At 45.4% G+C, this 18,561-nt stretch overlaps 1 protein-coding gene across 1 annotated transcript in view; it reads right to left on the reverse strand.

Annotated features, from left to right (window-relative positions):
* The window catches only part of NFATC2 (nuclear factor of activated T cells 2), a 157,492-nt gene that overhangs the window by 105,809 nt on the left and 33,122 nt on the right, over positions 1-18,561 (reverse strand). Inside the window, exons 4-5 of the mRNA XM_056844560.1 lie at positions 2,785-2,987; positions 115-287 (exon numbers count right to left, since the gene is read on the reverse strand). Of these exons, the coding sequence (XP_056700538.1) occupies positions 115-287; positions 2,785-2,987 (376 nt within the window). The remainder of the gene's footprint in view (positions 1-114; positions 288-2,784; positions 2,988-18,561) is intronic.

Raw genomic sequence — 18,561 nt, forward strand, 5'->3', positions numbered from 1 at the left:
CAACCAATAAGGCCTTCCTGTGAACTTCAATGCAGGATGAGGATCGGAACCCAGATCTGACGGCCCTAGTCCAAAGATCTGAAACCAATGATGTCAAACAGAAACGTGACTTACAGCATTCAATGGGGTTCGATGCCACTTGCAATGAAACTATCCTGCCGCTGGATTCGGGGATGTGCACACGGAAGACCAGCCGCACTCGGGTGTTCTTCCGACCGATATCCGTTTCCCCTTTCCGGAGTTCAATGTCTGCATTCCGCAGCTTCAGGATCCCGGCGCAGTCAATGCTGAGGAATAAACAGAAACCTTCATCTTAACAAGCCCTACTCCAAAGTGCCTTTGTGAGGCAAGAAGGAAGAAGAAGAGTTGCTTTTTATATGCCGACTTTCTCTACCACTTAAGGAAGATTCAAACCAGCTTAAAATCCCCTTCCCTTCCCCACAACAGACACCTTGTGAGATAGGTGGGGCTGAGAGAGCTCTAAGAGAACTGTGACTAGCCCAAGGTCACCCAGCAGGCTTCATGTGGAGGACTGGGGAAACTAACCTGGTCCCCCAGATTAGAGTCCACGGCTCTTAACCACTACACCGCATTGGCTCTCTAAAGTCTAAACAACTGGGAGTTTTCTGCCATATTAATTAGGACAATGGATTCAAAGATCACTTCTGGAGGCATCTCCTTGAAGCATGTCCTTTAGACAGCTTAACATGGATCTGGGAACCATTGAAATACCCTCTAGCACAGCAGTTCCTAAGCTGTGTGCCATATGAGAATAACTAATGTGCCATAATAAAATGGCATGGCTTCCTGTGAGCCCCAGTACTCCCCCCCCCCCAAAGTGGTGATTCTGCCACTTTTCAGTCTCAGGTTTTGTGGGATCTTTACATCACTCACTCCTCATCATACAGATATGCAGAATTACCTGTTCAGAGAAGAAGTTACTCTAGATCTTAGTGCAGGGATCCCAGACCTTTTCCTGACTGAGTGCACATTGTGAATTCCTGCCCTAGGGTTCCCATGTGCCTACTAATGGTGAACAATCTCCTAGGGATTCCTGCTGCTGCCAGCCAACACTCAGATGTTTGATGGGCAGAAACAGGCCAGCAGAAAGAGGGGAGCGATCTATGTCAGGCCTAAAGTGGGGGGAGTGATCTGTGTCCCCGAACGATGACCTCACTTCCAGCACGATGCAGAAATGCCCACATCACACGGGGGGCACGCTTTATCACTCTCCCCAAAACATTTTAGCACTTAGTCAAAGGCTTTCACAGTCAGAGTTCATTGGTTCTTGTAGGTTATCCGGGCTGTGTGACCGTGGTCTTGGTATTTTCTTTCCTGATGTTTCGCCAGCAGCTGTGGCAGGCATCTTCAGAGGAGACACTGTCCTTCAGTGTTACTCCTCTGAAGATGCCGGCCACTAGGGCTGTCAATTCGGTTCGGTCCGAACTGAAAATCAACCGAATTTCCCCTGATTCGGTGATTTTCTGTTTGGACGGATCCGAACACAAAAGTGGCGGGCAACCGGGGAGGCCGAATTCAGCGAGTTCGGGAGTTCGCGAATAAATTCGGCCAATTCGGCCCCCCTTCAGGGGAGCCCGCTCAAAGGCGCGGGCTGCCCTTTAAACTGATCTGAGCCTCCCAGCTGGGAGGCGCAGGTCAGTTTAAAGGGCAGCCCGCCCCCCTTCAGCGGGCTCCGCTGGAGAGGCACAGGCTGCCCTTTAAACTGACCTGCGCCTCCCAGCTGGGAGGCTCAGATCAGTTTAAAGGGCAGCCCGCGCCTCTCCAGCGGAGCCCGCTGGAGAGGCGCGGCTGTCATTTAAACTCATCTGCGCCTCCCGGCCGGGAGGCACAGATGAGTTTAAAGGGCAGCCCGCCCTCCTTCAGCGGGCTCCGCTGGAGAGGCGTGGGCTGCCCTTTAAACTGATCTGAGCCTCCCAGCTGGGAGGCGCAGATCAGTTTAAATGACAGCCCGCGCCTCTCCAGCGGAGCCCGCTGAAGGGGGGCGGGCTGCCCTTTAAACTGATCTGCGCCTCCCAGCTGGGAGGCTCAGATCAGTTTAAAGGGCCTCCGCGCGCCTTCAGGGAATCCCTGAAGGCGCGCTTCGGCCGAATTTTCCCCCGAACTCCGGATCCCCCCGAATTACCGGGGATCCGAAGCGGGGGAGTTTGGACTTCGGCACGTACCGAACCCACAAGGGTCAAATTCGGCCGAATCCGAACTGTACCGAATTTTTTTTTTGACAGCCCTACCGGCCACAGCTGCTGGCGAAACATCAGGAAAGAAAATACCAAGACCACGGTCACACAGCCCGGATAACCTACAAGAACCAACTTTAGCACTTTGCCCAAAAACTTTCCATAGAGTTTTGGGGAGAATGATAGAGCACCCCCCATGTGATGCTGGTGCTTCCGCATCGCAGTGGAAGTGAGGTCATCATGTGGGGACTCAGATCGCCACCCGCCACCCCCTGAACCTGCCTCCCAACCGCTCCTGCCTGTTGCCAGGAGGGACCTGGCAACCCTACCCTGCCCCCTTTCTAAAACACTTGGTGGGCACCAGGAAATATGTCAGCAGGAGCCATTGCAGGGCACCATGTTGGGGACCCCTGTCCTAGTATGACACTCTAACCACTATAAAACCCTTCGAAACAGCAGACTGGGGCTGGCAGGTTTTTTTTTTTTAAAAAAAAGAGGACCAAAGGTTCTTATTTAACTTGATCCTAAGAGTCTGGTTTCACTTTCCTCGTCTTTCCAAACAAGACCTTTGCCCTACTAGCATCCTTACGTGGCTTTCATGTTGTTTTTCGGCTCCAGAGGAATTTCCAGTACTTTGCTGTTACCAATGATTTTCTCATAGCTGGTGGTGGTGACCGTCTTGCCCGTAATACGGTGGACTTGATAAAAAGCGTGAGGTTTGAGGATCCGCTCGTCTGCTGTTCCAATGAAGATCTGAAGGCCCAGGGGTTTGTTATCCAAGTAACCATGAAGCTGCCAAGAGACCAAAACCTGTTATTTTACCTTTGTTGCTGTCTCAACTACAAATACTGCTGACAAACAGTAGTATTATATAGAGATCCAGCTAGATTTGTAAATCCCAGCTTGTCTGCATTTCTGGCTATTAAAAATCTCTCTAGTATCAGAGGAGCATGCCTATTATTTTGGGTGCTGTGGAACACAGGCAGGATGGTGCTGCTGCAGTCGTCTTGTTTGTGGCTTCCTAAAGGCACCTGGTTGGCCACTGTGTGAACACACTGCTGGACTTGATGGGCCTTGGTCTGATCCAGCAGGGCCTTTCTTATGTTCTCTTCAGACCATCAAACAGGAACCTTTTATAAAATGAAAAAAAGTTGGCACCTCCCTTTTTTTCAGGCCAGCAAGGCACTACAAATAACTAACATCAGTATAGGGCAGGCAGGCTAGTAACCTGATCTTACTTGCCAGAATGGAATGAAACCCAGGATCACCACATGGAATGCATCCTTGCTGCTAAACTGTAATGATTATTAGGGCTGCCAAGTGTTTTATTGACATTTCATTGACAATAAAAGAGAAGTACACATGACAGATGACTGAGAATACATATTTAAGGAATAAATAGACTGGTTTATTTGAAACCAGATGTCAATTGAAGCAAATTAATCATACATAAATTACTCCCCACTGCTAAATTCTGCGCCACTGCAATAAAAATACGCAAAAATAGGGTGGGAAAAAACGGTTAAACTCTTTTATACTTTTATATTTTTAGTAATCTTAAGTTGGCAAGCCACTTTTGTGTCATGCACTAATTTTGTATATCTTATTAATACCAGGTTTTTTTAATCAATTTTTGTAATTTGTAACAGTTTTTACAGTTTTATCAAGTTGGACAATATGATTAACTTCTGGCTGGTCAAATATATTAATAAACTTGACTTGACTTGGCATACATAAATTAAGTACATGCGGTAGTAGCAGCAGTAATTCAGAAAGTACAATTTTTTTGAAGATTCCACGTCATATACTTTTAATACCGTGCTTATTTCACTGACTCTTGCTGGTGGTGGTGGTGGTGATGATGAAGAAGAGTTCGTTTTTATATGCCGACTTTTGCTCCCACTTAAGGGAGAATCAAACCGGCTTACAATCACCTTCCCTTCCCCTCCCCACAACAGACACCCTGTGAGGTAGGTGGGGCTGAGAGAGTGTGACTAGCCCAAGGTCACCAAGCTTGTTGCAAGTGAAGGAGTGGGGGGGCGGGGAAATCCCACCTTATTAAATATTTATTTATTTAGGAGATTTCCATGTTGCCTCAAAGTCCAAAGATTACAAACTAAAAAAAAACCCAACCCTAAAAAAAAACCCAACCCTGGAGGGATTTGTGAAAGGAATGCACCTCTTTAAAGGAGCCTGACTCCTGTTTATAAAAAGACGTTTGTTTTTACAGTATCCATAACTGGTACAGATTTTGAAGTGTGCCCAGTTTATAGAAAGGTTGCAAGGAAATATGCTCCCACAAAAAAATGTTTAGCTGTTTCCAAAGGAAGATTCCTTACAAGAGAGAAATTGAGAGGTTGTCTATAAATCTGAAAAGGCTGTCCTTGAGCAGTTCTAAGATAGGGGGCAACCTGCCCAAAATGGCTCCCCTGCCCCCATTCCACCCCAAAAAAACCCAAGATCAATCCCACAGTCAGGAAGTTCAGGATCTTCCTTCTACAATGAACAATGAGAACTTCAAAGGCCAGACTAGAAACTTAATTTCAATAGGTGAGACATACATCCAAAGTTTAGGCAAAGTCGTTGGCAGCTTAAACAAGCAGATTAAGAAGCATTTCCTGCTTCTGATTATTCTGGAAACAACAGAACCATGGAAGAAATACTCTGAAGGAAATGAAGATTATATTTATAATACTTGTGTGCGTGTGAGAAAAAAGAATAAAGCTTTAAAAACACAGAGTGTAAGTAAAAGTAACAGAGTCTAGTGGCAATGAATTTACGCGTGGTTTCTAAAGTGCGCACTTTGCCATTTTGGCTGCATCACTGACGCAGCTATCCCACAAGGATATAAATGTGGCAGTAGTCAGAGTGTCGGTCTAGGATCTGGAAACTTGCTGCGCAACCTTGGTCTAGGGTTGCAATTTCCAAGGTGGAATTTCTATCCCCATTTACCTGTTCTCGTTCCAGTGAACAGCAGGGGAGAAATGTGGGGGCCATTGTGATGTTCAACAACATGATTATGTCACTTTTGGCAGGAGAAGGAGAGTTGGTTTTTATATGCCGAATTTCTCTACCACCTAAGGGAGAATCAAACCGGCTTACAATAGCCTTTTCTTCCCCTCCCCACAACAGACACCCTGGGAGGTAGGTGGGGCTGAGAGAGTTCGGAGCGAACTGTGACTAGCCCAAAGTCACCCAGCTGGCTTCATGTGGAGGAGTGGGGAATCAAACCCGGTTCACCAGATTAGCCTCCGCCACTCATGTGGAGGAGTGAGGAATCAAACCCGGTTCTCCAGATCGGAGTCCAGCGCTCCAAACCACCATTCTTAACCACTACACCACGCTGGCTTGTGCTTGCCCTCTCCATACTTCCGGGTGTCATGCAGAGGAAAGACCTGGAAGCGGTCCAGGGGAGAGGAAGCACAAGCCCACATCACTCATACGTCCATGCCTATCATTTCTGTGGAAAGGAGCCACAGCCCCTCCCTTCACAGGGATGGGTTGGCTCTTGCTCACTGAAGGTCTTCAGACAGAGGCTGGACTGCTACCTGTTGGGGATGCTGAAGCTTTGGATTTCCTGCCTTGAGCAGGGGGGCTGGACCTTTAAATGTCCTATAAAGACCCTTCCAATTTTTGTGATTCTATGCATTTGTACGTGCCAAAGCACCAGGGTGGATGGATGCTATTGTGTTCTAGGTGGCAAGCCAAGTATGCAAGGCATCTCTTCAATGGGGGGAAGATTTTTTTTTGGGGGGGGGTGACTCCCAGAGTGGTGTTCAGTGACATAGTGACATCATTTCCAGCCATGTAACTGTAAAGGATGGCATCATGTCCCGGGCATTCTGTGAAATTCTAGGAGAGTTTCAGGTGAATGCTAGAGCATAAAAACCAACTCTTCTTCTTCTTAACAGCAGTGCCGGATTTAGATGAAGAGAGGCCCTAAACTATTAGGTGAAGAGAGGGTTAGAGGAAGATGGAAGAATGTTTTCAACTACATTCAGTGAAGCTGAGGATGGTGACGGGTGTTTAAAATTCTGCAATTCACAATTCCACCTTTAAAGGTGTTATTGTTAAATAAGATGTTATTGTTAAATACCGTAGAGATTGGGTGGGGGAGCATACATGTTAAAATGAACACTGTCAAAAACTTTTGCAATAATCAAACTTTGTAAACATGTTGTGGAATAAGCAGGAATTTTTAGGGAAATGAAATTGTGAGTTTACTGTGATATTCTTTAAAATACTTATATTCTTTTAAAATACAAAAATATTATACACCTCAGCCAGAGGCCCCCTAGATTTTGAGGCCCTAGGCTTCAGCCTGTCCAGCCTATAGGTAAATCCGGCACTGCTTAACAGACAAAGATAAACCCAGATAACCCCGCTGGCTTTGCTTCAGTAATGCCAGTGATCCTGGGAAACAGTGATCCACCACGACCATTTGCCTGGCATATGTGACGTCTCCAGTTCAAGATCCTTTGCAAGAGCTACTATGAGATCTATTTCCGCTGCACTAAAAATCAAAATGTTCCTAGTCAGGAGATATTGAAAAGCATTTGAAGCATAAAAGTAGAGCCAATCCAATACTACCTTTTCTGCTTTCATTACTGCCCAAACGCACCACTGTTTTTGGTGTGCCCTTTGACTATTTTCCCATCAAATCCTGGACATCAAGGAGGAAAGTGTGCAAAAGACGCCTTCCTTTAATGAACAGTGAATTCCAGCTATAGAATTTTTCACTAGCACTGATGTTTTCAATTGCCTTTTTAAAAAAAAATCTGTGTTTTTTCTTCTGCTCCTAGGGATTTAAACTTGCATGTCTGATTTCAAACCAGACCACTCCCCTTTCCATTAAGCCTCACCTTCCTGTCAGTTAGTCTTGATGCTGATTTAAATGAACAGGGGCGAAATTAGTTCCTTCCTGAGAACAATAGAAAGCCTGGTATCCCTCTCCTTCCCTTTGGCATGTTAAATTGTTTCTGTCTATCACAAGATCCCAGCAATTTCCTCCAAAGCACAGAACTATTCACACATCACCTTCCGTTTGGAATCTCACTAAGGTGTTGCAATCTTTAGAGTCCACTCTGCCCAGCAAGAAGCCCCTACCTGAGAGGCATATGCCCTACCCAATCTCATTTTTTCATCACGTGACCATGGAATAACCTTAGCTTAGTCCAGGGTGGAGGCTCTCTCTCCATCCCATGAACACATGAAGCTGTCTCGTTCTGAGTCAGGCCATAGTTCTATCAAGGTCAGTACTCCGACTGGCGGCAGCAGGCTGAGGTCTTTCACATCACCCACTACCTGGTCCTTTTAACTGGAGATGCCAGGGATTGAACCTGGGACCTTTTGCATGCAAAGCGCATGCTCTACCACTGAGCCTCAGCCCCTCCCATTTGGAGATAACTGAACATGTACCCTGAGGAACCCCCCTTTCATACCTCATAAAATAGGGGTGTTAACCCCCAAAAGTCAGCTTTTTACCCAAAGATGGCTGACCCTCGCCCAGATTTGTGTATAAAACTTTAGACCAATCTGGTTTAAAACATACAGACAAGTTAAACATTTGGTTTTCTTTTCATTTGCCCACTTGAATCCTCTTTCCTTTTTTACTCTGTGCCTCGAAATATTTTTTTCTAGGACAGAAAGACTCCCTGCCTAATGAATCTGCAAGTTCAAGAGTTTCCCCCATACCAAACCACCTGTCCACAGTATTACAGGTTCAGGAAAGGGAGAGCAGATAGGTCCTAGAGGGCAGCTCAGGACAAGCTGTTAGTTTTGACACATCACCCAAGAGTCTTTCCTTCCAAAAGGACCTACACTGCATGACTGAAGATAAGTGGTGTGTGTGTATTTTTAAACAATGTGTTCATTTTAAAAGGTAGCCTGTTCAACAGAGCTTCTGCCTGAAATGTTGAAGAGTTACTACTTGAGTTATGCATGATGTCACTCCCTGACATTCTGTGGATGTAGGAATAGACGGGATGCTTATTAAATTTGCAGATGATACTAAATAGGAAGGGGTAGCAAATACGGTAGAAGACAGAGCCAAGATGCAGGATGATCTTGACAGGCTGGAGAAATGGGCTAGAACTAATAAAATGCATTTCAACAAAGACAAATGTAAAGTTCTGCATTTAGGTAGGAAAAATCAAATGCATAATTATAGGATAGGGGAGACTTGTTTGAGCAGTAGTGTGTGTGAAAAGGATCTTGGGGTCTTAGTAGACCAAACACTGAACATGAGTCAGCAGTGTGATGCTGTAACTAAAAAGGCAAATACAGTCTTGGGCTGCATCAACAGAAGTATAATGTCCAGATCACGCGAAGTGATGGTATCACTTTACTCTGCTCTGGTTAGACCTCAACTAGAGTACTGTGTTCAGTTTTGGGCACCACAATTTAAGAAAGATGTAGACAAGCTGGAACTTGTCCAGAGAAGGGCAACAAAGATGGTGAGGGGTCTGGAGACCAAGTCCTATGAGGAAAGGTTGAAGGAGCTGGGTATGTTTAGCCTGAAGAGGAGAAGACTGAGAGGGGATCTGATAACCATGTTCAAGTACTTGAAGGGCTATCATATAGAGGAGGGTGCCGAGTTGTTTTCTGTTGCTCAAGAAGGTCGGACCAGAACCAACGGGTTGAAATTAAATCAAAAGAGTTTCCGTCTAGACATTAGGAAGAATTTTCTAACAGTTAGAGTGGTTCCTCAGTGGAACAGGCTTCCTCAGGAGGTTGTAAGCTCTCCTTCCCTGGAGGTTTTTAAGAAGAGGTTAGATGGCCATCTGTCAGCAATGCTGATTCTGTGACCTTAGGCAGATGATGAGAGGGAGGGCATCTTGGCCATCTTCTGGTCACTAGGGGTGTGGAGGGGGGAAGTACTTGTGAATTTCCTGCATTGTGCAGGGGGTTGGACTTGATGGCCCTGATGGTCCCTTCCAACTCTATGATTCTATGATGGCTCCACCTCTTGCACCAGCCATTTTGGCGATGGCTCCGCCTCTAGCAGCAGCCATTTTGTTGTTGCCCTCACCATCCCATGTCAGAATTCCAAAGGTGCCCTAAAGCTCAACAGGTTGGGGACCACTGCTGTAAACCTTCTCACAATCCATGCTACCACTAATGGCTTCCTCTTAATTCCACCTATAGTGACAGAGGCTGGAGGGAAAACTTACAGCAAATTTATTAGGAAGGCTACCAAAACTTTAGGAGGGAAGGCAGCATGGTATAGCCCGATCTCGTCAGATCTCGGAAGCTAAGCAGGGTCAGCCCTGGTTAGTATTTGGATGGGAGACCACCAAGGAATACCAGGGTTGCTGCGCAGAGGAAGGCACTGGCAAACCACCTCTGTTAGTCTCTTGCCATGAAAATCCCAAAAGGGGTTGCCATAAGTTGGCTGCGACTTGACAGCACTATACACACACACACCAAAACTTTACCTCAGGTGGTTGAGGAAGCTTCCTTAAGCTTGGGTGGATAAATTCAACAATCCTAAAGCCTCCCAGGATACTTACAATCCTTATCTGGGGGCAATTTGCTAAGCCATGAACTGGGGAACTGCAGAGAAACACTTATTTTTCATAATGAAACAAGAGTTCATTGGCACCTTAAAGATTAAAAAAAAAACCGTTCTGACATAAGTTTTGTGAGTCAGCAGATGCATTGGAGTGAAAATCTATCCGGCCTGGTTTCATATACACCACAGAAAGGTGTGTGTTCCTGTGGGGGGGGGGGGAGAGATGTTACAAAGAGAGACCAGTTCGAAACAATCTTTAATAGTTATTATGACCTGCAAACGTGTGCCCTAGGCCTGTTCTCTAAGGGTAATCTTCCTTCCTATCTGGATTCTCTGGTTAGTCCAAAGTTATGCAGAATCTTTATGCACTCATGATTTAACTGCCAATTTTCAAAAGTTTTGCTGGGCCATACGCTACAGATCATAAGAACATTAAAAAAGCCCTGCTGGATCAGACCAAGGCCCATCAAGTCCAGCAGTCTGTTCACACAGTGGCCAACCAGGGGCCTCTAGGAAGCCCACAAACAAGACGACTGCAGCAGCACCATCCTGCCTGTGTTCCACAGCACCTAATAGGCATGCTCCTCTGATCCTGGAGAGAATAGGTTTGCATCATTACTAGTATCCATTTTAACTAGTAGCCATGAATACCCTTTGTTATGTATGTGTTAGAAGGTAAGCAGGGGGAAATCCTAGGAGCTTGAGTCCTGGGCAAAGGCTCCTAGCCCTGCTCGCCCCATTGGCTGAAACCGGGCTGCGCTATTGGCCCTAAGCCAGCACGCGCCATTGGGCATGGGGAGGTTGTTCCCCCCCTATCATGGATCAGGGGGGGAGCGGCCACAGGCGGCCAGGGGGGCATATAAGCAGGACCATTCCCAATGTATCCCCAGTTCTGTTCTACCCTACAATAAACGTTGGTTGCATTGAACTCCGTCTCCGACCTCTTGAATCCTGCCCACGCAGACTTAACACCCCTTTCCTCCATGAACATGTCCACTCCCCTCTTAAAGCCTCCCAAGATCCCTTTTTCAGGCCAGCTGTGCCCCTGCCCTCTTCAGTCAGGGGACTCCTTGGTACATATCCTTTTGCATTGTCCTTATGTGTACCAACTTAGGCTAAAATGGATTATACCATGTTTTAACAAACGATCCACATTTTCTCGAGCAACTTTGGAGCAAAAGGTTCAGTTCCATTTAGAGGACTCTGACCCTTGGCGTACTTATTTCGTGGCTCGTTTTTTGGAGGCTGCAGAGAAGAGTCGAAGGGAGGTGTTTTTAGAGATGGGTCTTATTTTGTGGTTTTATTGTTCAAGACCTCGGTCTAAGAAAAGGGGGAAATAAAGAAAAAGGACATGGACAGAGAGGTTGTTGAGAGGCATATGACCTGCCTACAAGCACATATAATTTTGAAAGCAGGTTGCACAATTTTAATGGCAATCTTTCTCTGCGCGAGTATTTATGTATCCTGTATATAGCATGTTTTTTAGAAACTAAAATGGGATTTTAAAAATATATATGGCTAAGTACAACAATTTTGGGGGAGGCATAACAGCAGGATTTTGAAGTGGGATTTGGTACATGAAGTGTAACGGAGCCTCAATTCTTATAGATGCTTGAGACCGGAGAATCTCTGTTTCATTATTAACAGTCACAATTACAAATCAAGCCATTCTACGTTTCTCACATCACCGAAAATTGAAAGCAGACGTGTCTACCGCATAGCCAGTGATTTAGCTGAAAGGGAACTTGATGGTCTGAGACATGCTAAATTTGTTTTCAATTACTTGGTCCACATGCATTTATATATTTTAAAAAAAAAACCTGATTAAGCGGTACAAAGCAAACAGGACAAAGAAGATCAGAGAGGAGAACCATTAAGTTAATAGCATCCGTGGTCAGGAGAGGCACTTTTTGTATGTGCTCCCTTTCAACAGTCTGCTGGAAGTATCTGTGCACAGAAACCTTAATCCTCCCTCTCTGGAAAGGGACCACATGCAAAAACCAGGCATTGCTGGCAGCTTTCCCTGCATGTGGTAAATGAGGAGAAACCCACGAGATGCACAATCTGTGGATCCATTTCATCATCACTTATACAGCATGAGATACAGGACACCATGAGAAGCAGAAAGACTGAACACCATTCCATATACATTGCAAGTCTATTATTAAAAACACACACAAAGAGCTGGATCCGGTGAACTCTGAATGGGATGAATTCACAGCTAGGGTTGCCAGCCCTGGGTTGGGAAATACCTGGAGATTTGGGGGGTGGAGCCTGAGGAGGGCAGGGTTGGGGAAGGGGAGGGACTTCAATGGGGTATAATGCCATAGAGTCCACCTTCCAAAGCGGCCATTTTCTCCAGGGGAACTGATCTCTGTCGCCTGGAGACCAGGTGTAATAGTGGGAGATCTCCAGCCACCACCTGGAGGTTGGCACCCCTACCTGAGACCCTAGAGATCCACTTCCAGTCAGAATAGACAATAGTGGGAGATCTCCAGCCAACACAGGAGGTTGACAACCCTATTCACAGCCCAGACACTTCCACCTGCAACCCTCTGTGCCCCCTGCAGCTTCTCCTGAAAGACAGAGGACCTTCAAGAACACAGTGGAGGATCATGCAACTAAAGGGGACATCAGCAGGAGTCACCCTCTTGTCAATGCTCATGTGCAGCAAGACCTCATGCCAGGGGCAAGGAGATAGTGCCAGTTTCTCCCTTCTCATGCAGCCCCCTCCCGTGCCAAAACCCTCAGGGTAGCTGGGGGAGAGCAGAGGAACTGCAAGAAGTTCATTATTTAGTTATTCATTACATTTATACCCCACCCTCCCCAGCAGAGCCTTCCCCTGTTCATGGAAAATCATTACTCTCTCTCACACACACAGGTATCTTGCTTTTTTATCTAATGACCTTCAGGTAGTATATCAGGGCCCTTTTCACATTTTATTCTTGCAACAACAACCCTGTAAGGTGGGTTGGGCTAGGAGGTAATGATATGACCCAAGTCAGAGGGCTTTGAGGTTGGGCTTCATTTTGACCAGAGGTTTCCCAAGTAAGCTGTGCAGGTTCATCTCTTATGCTGCAACCTTTAGCTTGGCTAGGGAGCTCCGTGACCTGTGTTGCTATTAGGGTTGCCAGCCTCCAGGTACGTGCCTGCAGAAGGTACGTGCCTGCTATTTTGGACTTCTATTTTTTCCCTTTTCTCAAATGGACAAAACTAAGATTCACGTGCCAAGGTACCACAGGAAGCAACAGTCTGTAGTTTTCTCTCTCTCTCTGTAATACTGGGTATATTCACAATTTAGTTTGTATAATACTCATAGTGCCATCCTAAGCAGAGGTGTACTCTTTAGGACAATGGGCATAGAAGGGTACAATTCTGCTTAGGTTGGCAATGCCAAGCATTTATATTTTTTAAACGTTACAAATATGCCAGATAGTACAATTTCACGTGTTAGGCATTACACTGGATGCCTTTTACATTGTTAAAGCAGTGCAGTAAGTTTGGGCTGGATGATGGAAAGTATTTCAGTCTCCCCCCTGCCCCCCAAATTCTGTTTTTTCGCCATGCAGGGTTGCCAAGTCCAGGTTTGGAAATCCCTGGAGATTTGAGGATGCAGCTCGGGGAGGGACCTCAGCAGGGTACAACGCCATAGAGTCCACCTCCAAAGCAGACATTTCTTACAAGGGAACTGATCCCTGTAGTCTGGAGATCAGTTCTAGTTTCAAGAGATCTCCAGGGCCAACCTTCTGACCATTGCTTTATGCCAAGGATTTACTTATTTATTCCCTGACCTTTCTCCCCAGTGGGGACCCAAAAAGACTTACAGCATCCCCTCCTCCATTTTATCCTTACAACAATCTGGTGAAGTAGGCCAGTCCACTCTCAGCCTAACCTAAGGTCACTCAACAAGCTTCCTTCACATAGTCAGACATGCTAACCCCTGCACCATGCTGGCTCTTTTATTATAAGTATTAAATTACAGCTATATTATACCCATCCTCTGACTAAAAAGCAGACGTAGTATTATACCAACAATCTCTCTTTCAAAATAGCTACAGAACCCTTAGGATGTACTGGCTCCCAGTGCTATGCTGATTAGAAGGAGGAGGAGGAGGAGGAGTTGGTTTTTATAAGCCAACTTTCACTACCACTTAAGGAAGAATCAAACCGGCTTACAATCACCTTCCCTTCCCCTCCCCACAACAGACATCCTGCAAGGTAGGTGAGGCTGAGAGAGTGTGACTCGCCCAAGGTAACCCAGCTGGCTTCATGTGGAGGAATGGGGAAACAAACCCAGTTCACCAGATTAGAGTCCGCCGCTCACGTGGAAGAGTGGGGAATTGAATCCGGTTCTCCAGATCAGAGTCCACCGCTCCAAACCACCACTCTTAAAACCACTACACCATGCTGTTTTAGTATAAGCCATTGGACTGTTGGTCTATTCCAACCGGCAGTGGCTCTCCAGGTCTCAGGCAGAGGTCTTTCATGTCACCTACCGCCCAGTTTTTTTAGCTCAAGATGCCAGGGGTTGAACCTGGCACCTTCTGCATGCAACACAGATGCTCTACCACTGATGCACAGCTCCTCCCCATATGGGAGCGCTATGGAGCACAGATGGAAAGGGGATGATTAGCAGAATATGTCCTCAACTGAAAACAGATACATTTGTAACAAAAACCGTTTCTCATGCAGCCCACTCAAGTTAATGCGGATTCAAAATACAAACTGAGTGCCGTACCCTTGGTTTACACCTTCTGGACTATGACAGAACACCAAAAGAAGAGCTCAAGCGTTTTCTGCTTCAGACAGAAGAAAAAGAGAAGGTCTAAAAAGAGCCTTGGAAAGTCAAATCACCAACAATCTCTTATGTTGTATGGATTCTCCAGCTCAAACACGAGGAACGGTATGAATTGCAAAAAGTGACTGGACGTTTATTTTAGATGGATTAAGATATGAGCAGCCTGATTAGCCCAGTTTGGCCCAAGCTCTTCAGGGCTTGGGAGCTAATCTACGGTCAGTACTTGGATGGGAGACCACCAACAAAGACTGGGGTTGATATGCAGAAGAAGGCGATGGCAAACCACCTCTGCTCCTCTCATGCCTGGAACACCCATGGAAGGGATTGCCATGAGTCATCTTTGACTCAAAGACACGTTCTTCTTCTTAGATATTTAAAGTGGGGTTGGGAGAGAGGAACCACAAGTGAGTTGGGAAAATCAGGGAGATGTGCAGGTTCAGAGTTAGGCATTCAGAGGTACAGTTTCTGTACTTGTGGCAACACCACCTACATCTCCGCGATGATGACGAGGTACAGTCTCAACTTTGGAAGTTCACAAGAAACCATGGAAGAGGAAATGAAATACTTTTGCATTTACTCCCTTCTTGTTAATAATGTCCAAATCCATATTTACTGATATAAATGTCTAGCTCATAGCTGTGTGCTACATTAAACAGTAGAACAATACACCACAAAATTCATTCATGAATCCGATGTTTAAAAAAACCCTCACGCACAACAAAGATCCAAGTCCCCAGTTCACAAAGCTGAACACAAGCAGCTCGACCATACATTACGATATTCACATGCAGACCTCTGGAAAGAAACTTGCTATGATTAATATTTCAAGTGACGACTTACCCCCAACCACAGCCATAAAGTGTAATTCCTGGCCATCACTTCCTTCTATTGTCTGGGCTAGAGAGTTTCTCTGCCACCATCAGCTGCCACTGCAGACACAGCAACACCCCATGCCAAGAACCACAATGACACATTAGATGCAGCTATACATTGCAGCCAGTTTGGAGAAAGTAATCCCATAGGCCACTTCCAACCATGCCCATATAATATTGGTAACACGTGTGTTGGTTCTTAGTAAACTCTGAAAAGGCTGAAGCCTTTCCCCAGATGAACCCATGGATCGTCCTTGTACTGAGACAGACCGTTGAACTAATGAGGTCAGCTCCGGCAAGCTGCTCTCCAGGGTCTCAAGCAGATGTCTTTCAGATGATGAAGAAGAGTTGGTTTTTATATGCCGACTTTCTCTACCACTTAAGGGAGACCCAAACCGGCTTACAATCCCCTTCCCTTCCCCTCCCCACAACAGACACCCTGTGAGGTAGGTGGGGCTGAGAGAGCTCTAACAGAGCTGTAACTTGCCCAAGGTCACCCAGCTGGCTCTGAGCCACCTAATTCTTTTATCTGGAGATGCTGGGGATTGAACCTGAGACCTTCTGCGTACAAAGCAAATGCTCTACCACTGAGCCACAGCCCTGCCCCCAAATGCCAGGCTAGGGGGTGGAGAAAGCAAATAACTATTTTGTCTTTCCATCCCATGCCTTCTAAACACAATGTTGCTATTGTTAAGACAGCATTCTTGATCCTTCACAAAGACTGCAATGGACATGGGGAAAGAGGAGGTGTGTTAGGTTAAGTACTCACGCTGAGGTCAAGTCTAGACATGACCATCCTGAAAAAGTGTCAGCAGAGACACACCTTTAGGAATGACAATTTTTGGCAAAGGCCGAGGCATTTTTCCAGTTATTTCTTCCCGCGACAGAGAAAATAAAAATCTAGATTAGAAGAGCAGGCAGTTGGAGGAAGGGATGAGTTCTGCCGAAATGGGAATCCCAAAAAGTATCTCACTTCCTAAATTATCCAGGGAACTCTTCACAACACGCTTCCTCCAAAAGTGAGTATAGAGCTTCGGCTGGATAAAAAATCAACTCATTTGAGTCACATTTACCAAAAGAGCAAAAGAAAAGGAAGCCAGACATGATGTGTACCTTTCCACATTCTATTTTAGGATTTTATTTCTTTCAGTAGAAATAGACTTTTCTTTTTCTTTGCATAACCCTTATTAACAGACTAAGAGGTCTCTGACCCAAGGAAATGCTAGGCATTCTGTCTGATAAACAACCAACATCATCAGAAAATAAAGACACTTTTCTCCATGGTTTTTAGTGCAGAAATCGCATATTTAAAAAAACTAAAGTCCGTAACTTCATAAATAAGGCTCAATTCCCTCATTTGTTCATCAGAATATGAACAAACCAGGCGTATGTTCTCACGGTATGCATAAATCTGAATGTTTAATTTGCACACAGGACTAGCAGCGCGTATGCATAAATGGCTACTTTGTGCAAAACCGGCTGCTTAGAAAGCCAGCTGAGCACACACAACCCAACTGTGCATGCAATTATCCATGCTACACTACCAACACATGCATCCACATCTAAATGGGCAGAAAACAAAAAGAAAAGACCCCACGTCCGCTCACAAAAGTGTTCAAAAATCCAAGCATACCCAGGTGCAGTTTGGTCTTATTCCGAAGAACAATAACAACAACTCTCAAAAGCTTACACCTTGAAACTCTTGTGGGTCTCTAAGCTACTACTGGATTCAAAATTGTTCTACGCAGACCAGCATGGCAACCGTCTGAAACCGAAGCCATATATCACTCTACTGCTGCAAAAAGGAAAATGCCAGTGACTGAATCTGAATAGTAGAAAAGGGCAAGAGTCCAGTAGCACCTTAAAGACTAACAAAAATATTTTCTGGTAGGGTATGAGCTTTCGTGAGCCACAGCTCACTTCTTCAGATACAGCTGAAGATGTGAATCCATCTGTCTTTAAGTAGAGGAAAGTGAATTCAGACAAGCATTAGTATGTAAATGTTAACAGTATGTAAATGTGAATAGCAGGCGTGATTGGATTAGGTGTGGTAGGCAGAAGAGTCTGTGATGTCCAGGGGAGAGATGGGTGTGGAGAAATCAGCATTGGTAATGAGCCATGAATGCAAGGTCTTTATTCAGCCCAGGTAAATGCATTGACTTTAGTTTTAATATCAACTGTAATTCAGCAGTTTCTCTTTCCAATCTCCCTTTGAAATTCCTTTGTAAGAGAACTGCTACTCTTAAATCTGCAACATAATGTCCTGGAAGGTTGAAATGTTCTCCCACTGGTTTTTGAATATTGTGGTTTCTGATGTCAGACTTATGTCCATTTAATCTTTGTCTAAGAGACTGACCTGTTTGTCCATTGTAGATTGTGGAAGGGCATTGCTGGCATGTGATGGCATAAATCACATTAGAAGATGAGCAGGAGTATGAACCTGAGATAGTATGGCTGACATTGGTGGGTCCAGAGATGATGTTCCTAGAATCTATATGAGGGCAAAGTTGGCACCTTGGTTTGTTGCAGGCCTTGGTGCCAGAGTCCATGTTCCTGTTAAGTAGTTTATCATCATGGGTGAGAAGTTGTTTTAGGGTAGCTGACTGTCTGTAAGCAAGACAGCCCTCCCCCCCCAGGGCTTCAGCGAGGGAAGTGTCACAATCCAGCATTGGTTGTAGGTCCTTAATAATATGTTGGACTGGTTTTAGTTGGGAGCTATAAGTGACAACCAGAGGTGTTCTGTTGTCATTGTCTCTGGGCTTATCTTGTAATAAGTTGTGCCTGGGTATCATTCTGGCCTTCTCAATCATCTTTCTCACCATATCAGCAGGATATTGTAGTTGCAAAAATGTTTGCTGTAGGTCTCTCAAGTGTGTATCTCTGTCTGAAGGATTGGAGCAGATGCGACTATAGCGTAGGGCTTGGCTATAGACAATGGATTGTCTGATATGGTTGGGGTGGTGGCTGGACGCATGTAGATATGTTTGCCGATCCGTCGGTTTCCACTACAATGTGGTGCTTGTGTGTCCCCTGTGGATCCGTACTGTGGTGCCTAGGAAGTTGATTTCTTGTTTGGAGTAATTCATAGTTAGATTGATGGTGGGGTGGAAGTCATTGAAAGCCTGGTGAAATCTTTCAAGGGCTTCTTTGCCATGAGTCCAGACAAAGAAAATGTCATCAATG

This window comes from Euleptes europaea, chromosome 2 (assembly GCF_029931775.1).
Source record: "Euleptes europaea isolate rEulEur1 chromosome 2, rEulEur1.hap1, whole genome shotgun sequence".
In the NCBI taxonomy this organism is placed as follows: Eukaryota; Metazoa; Chordata; class Lepidosauria; order Squamata; family Sphaerodactylidae; genus Euleptes; species Euleptes europaea.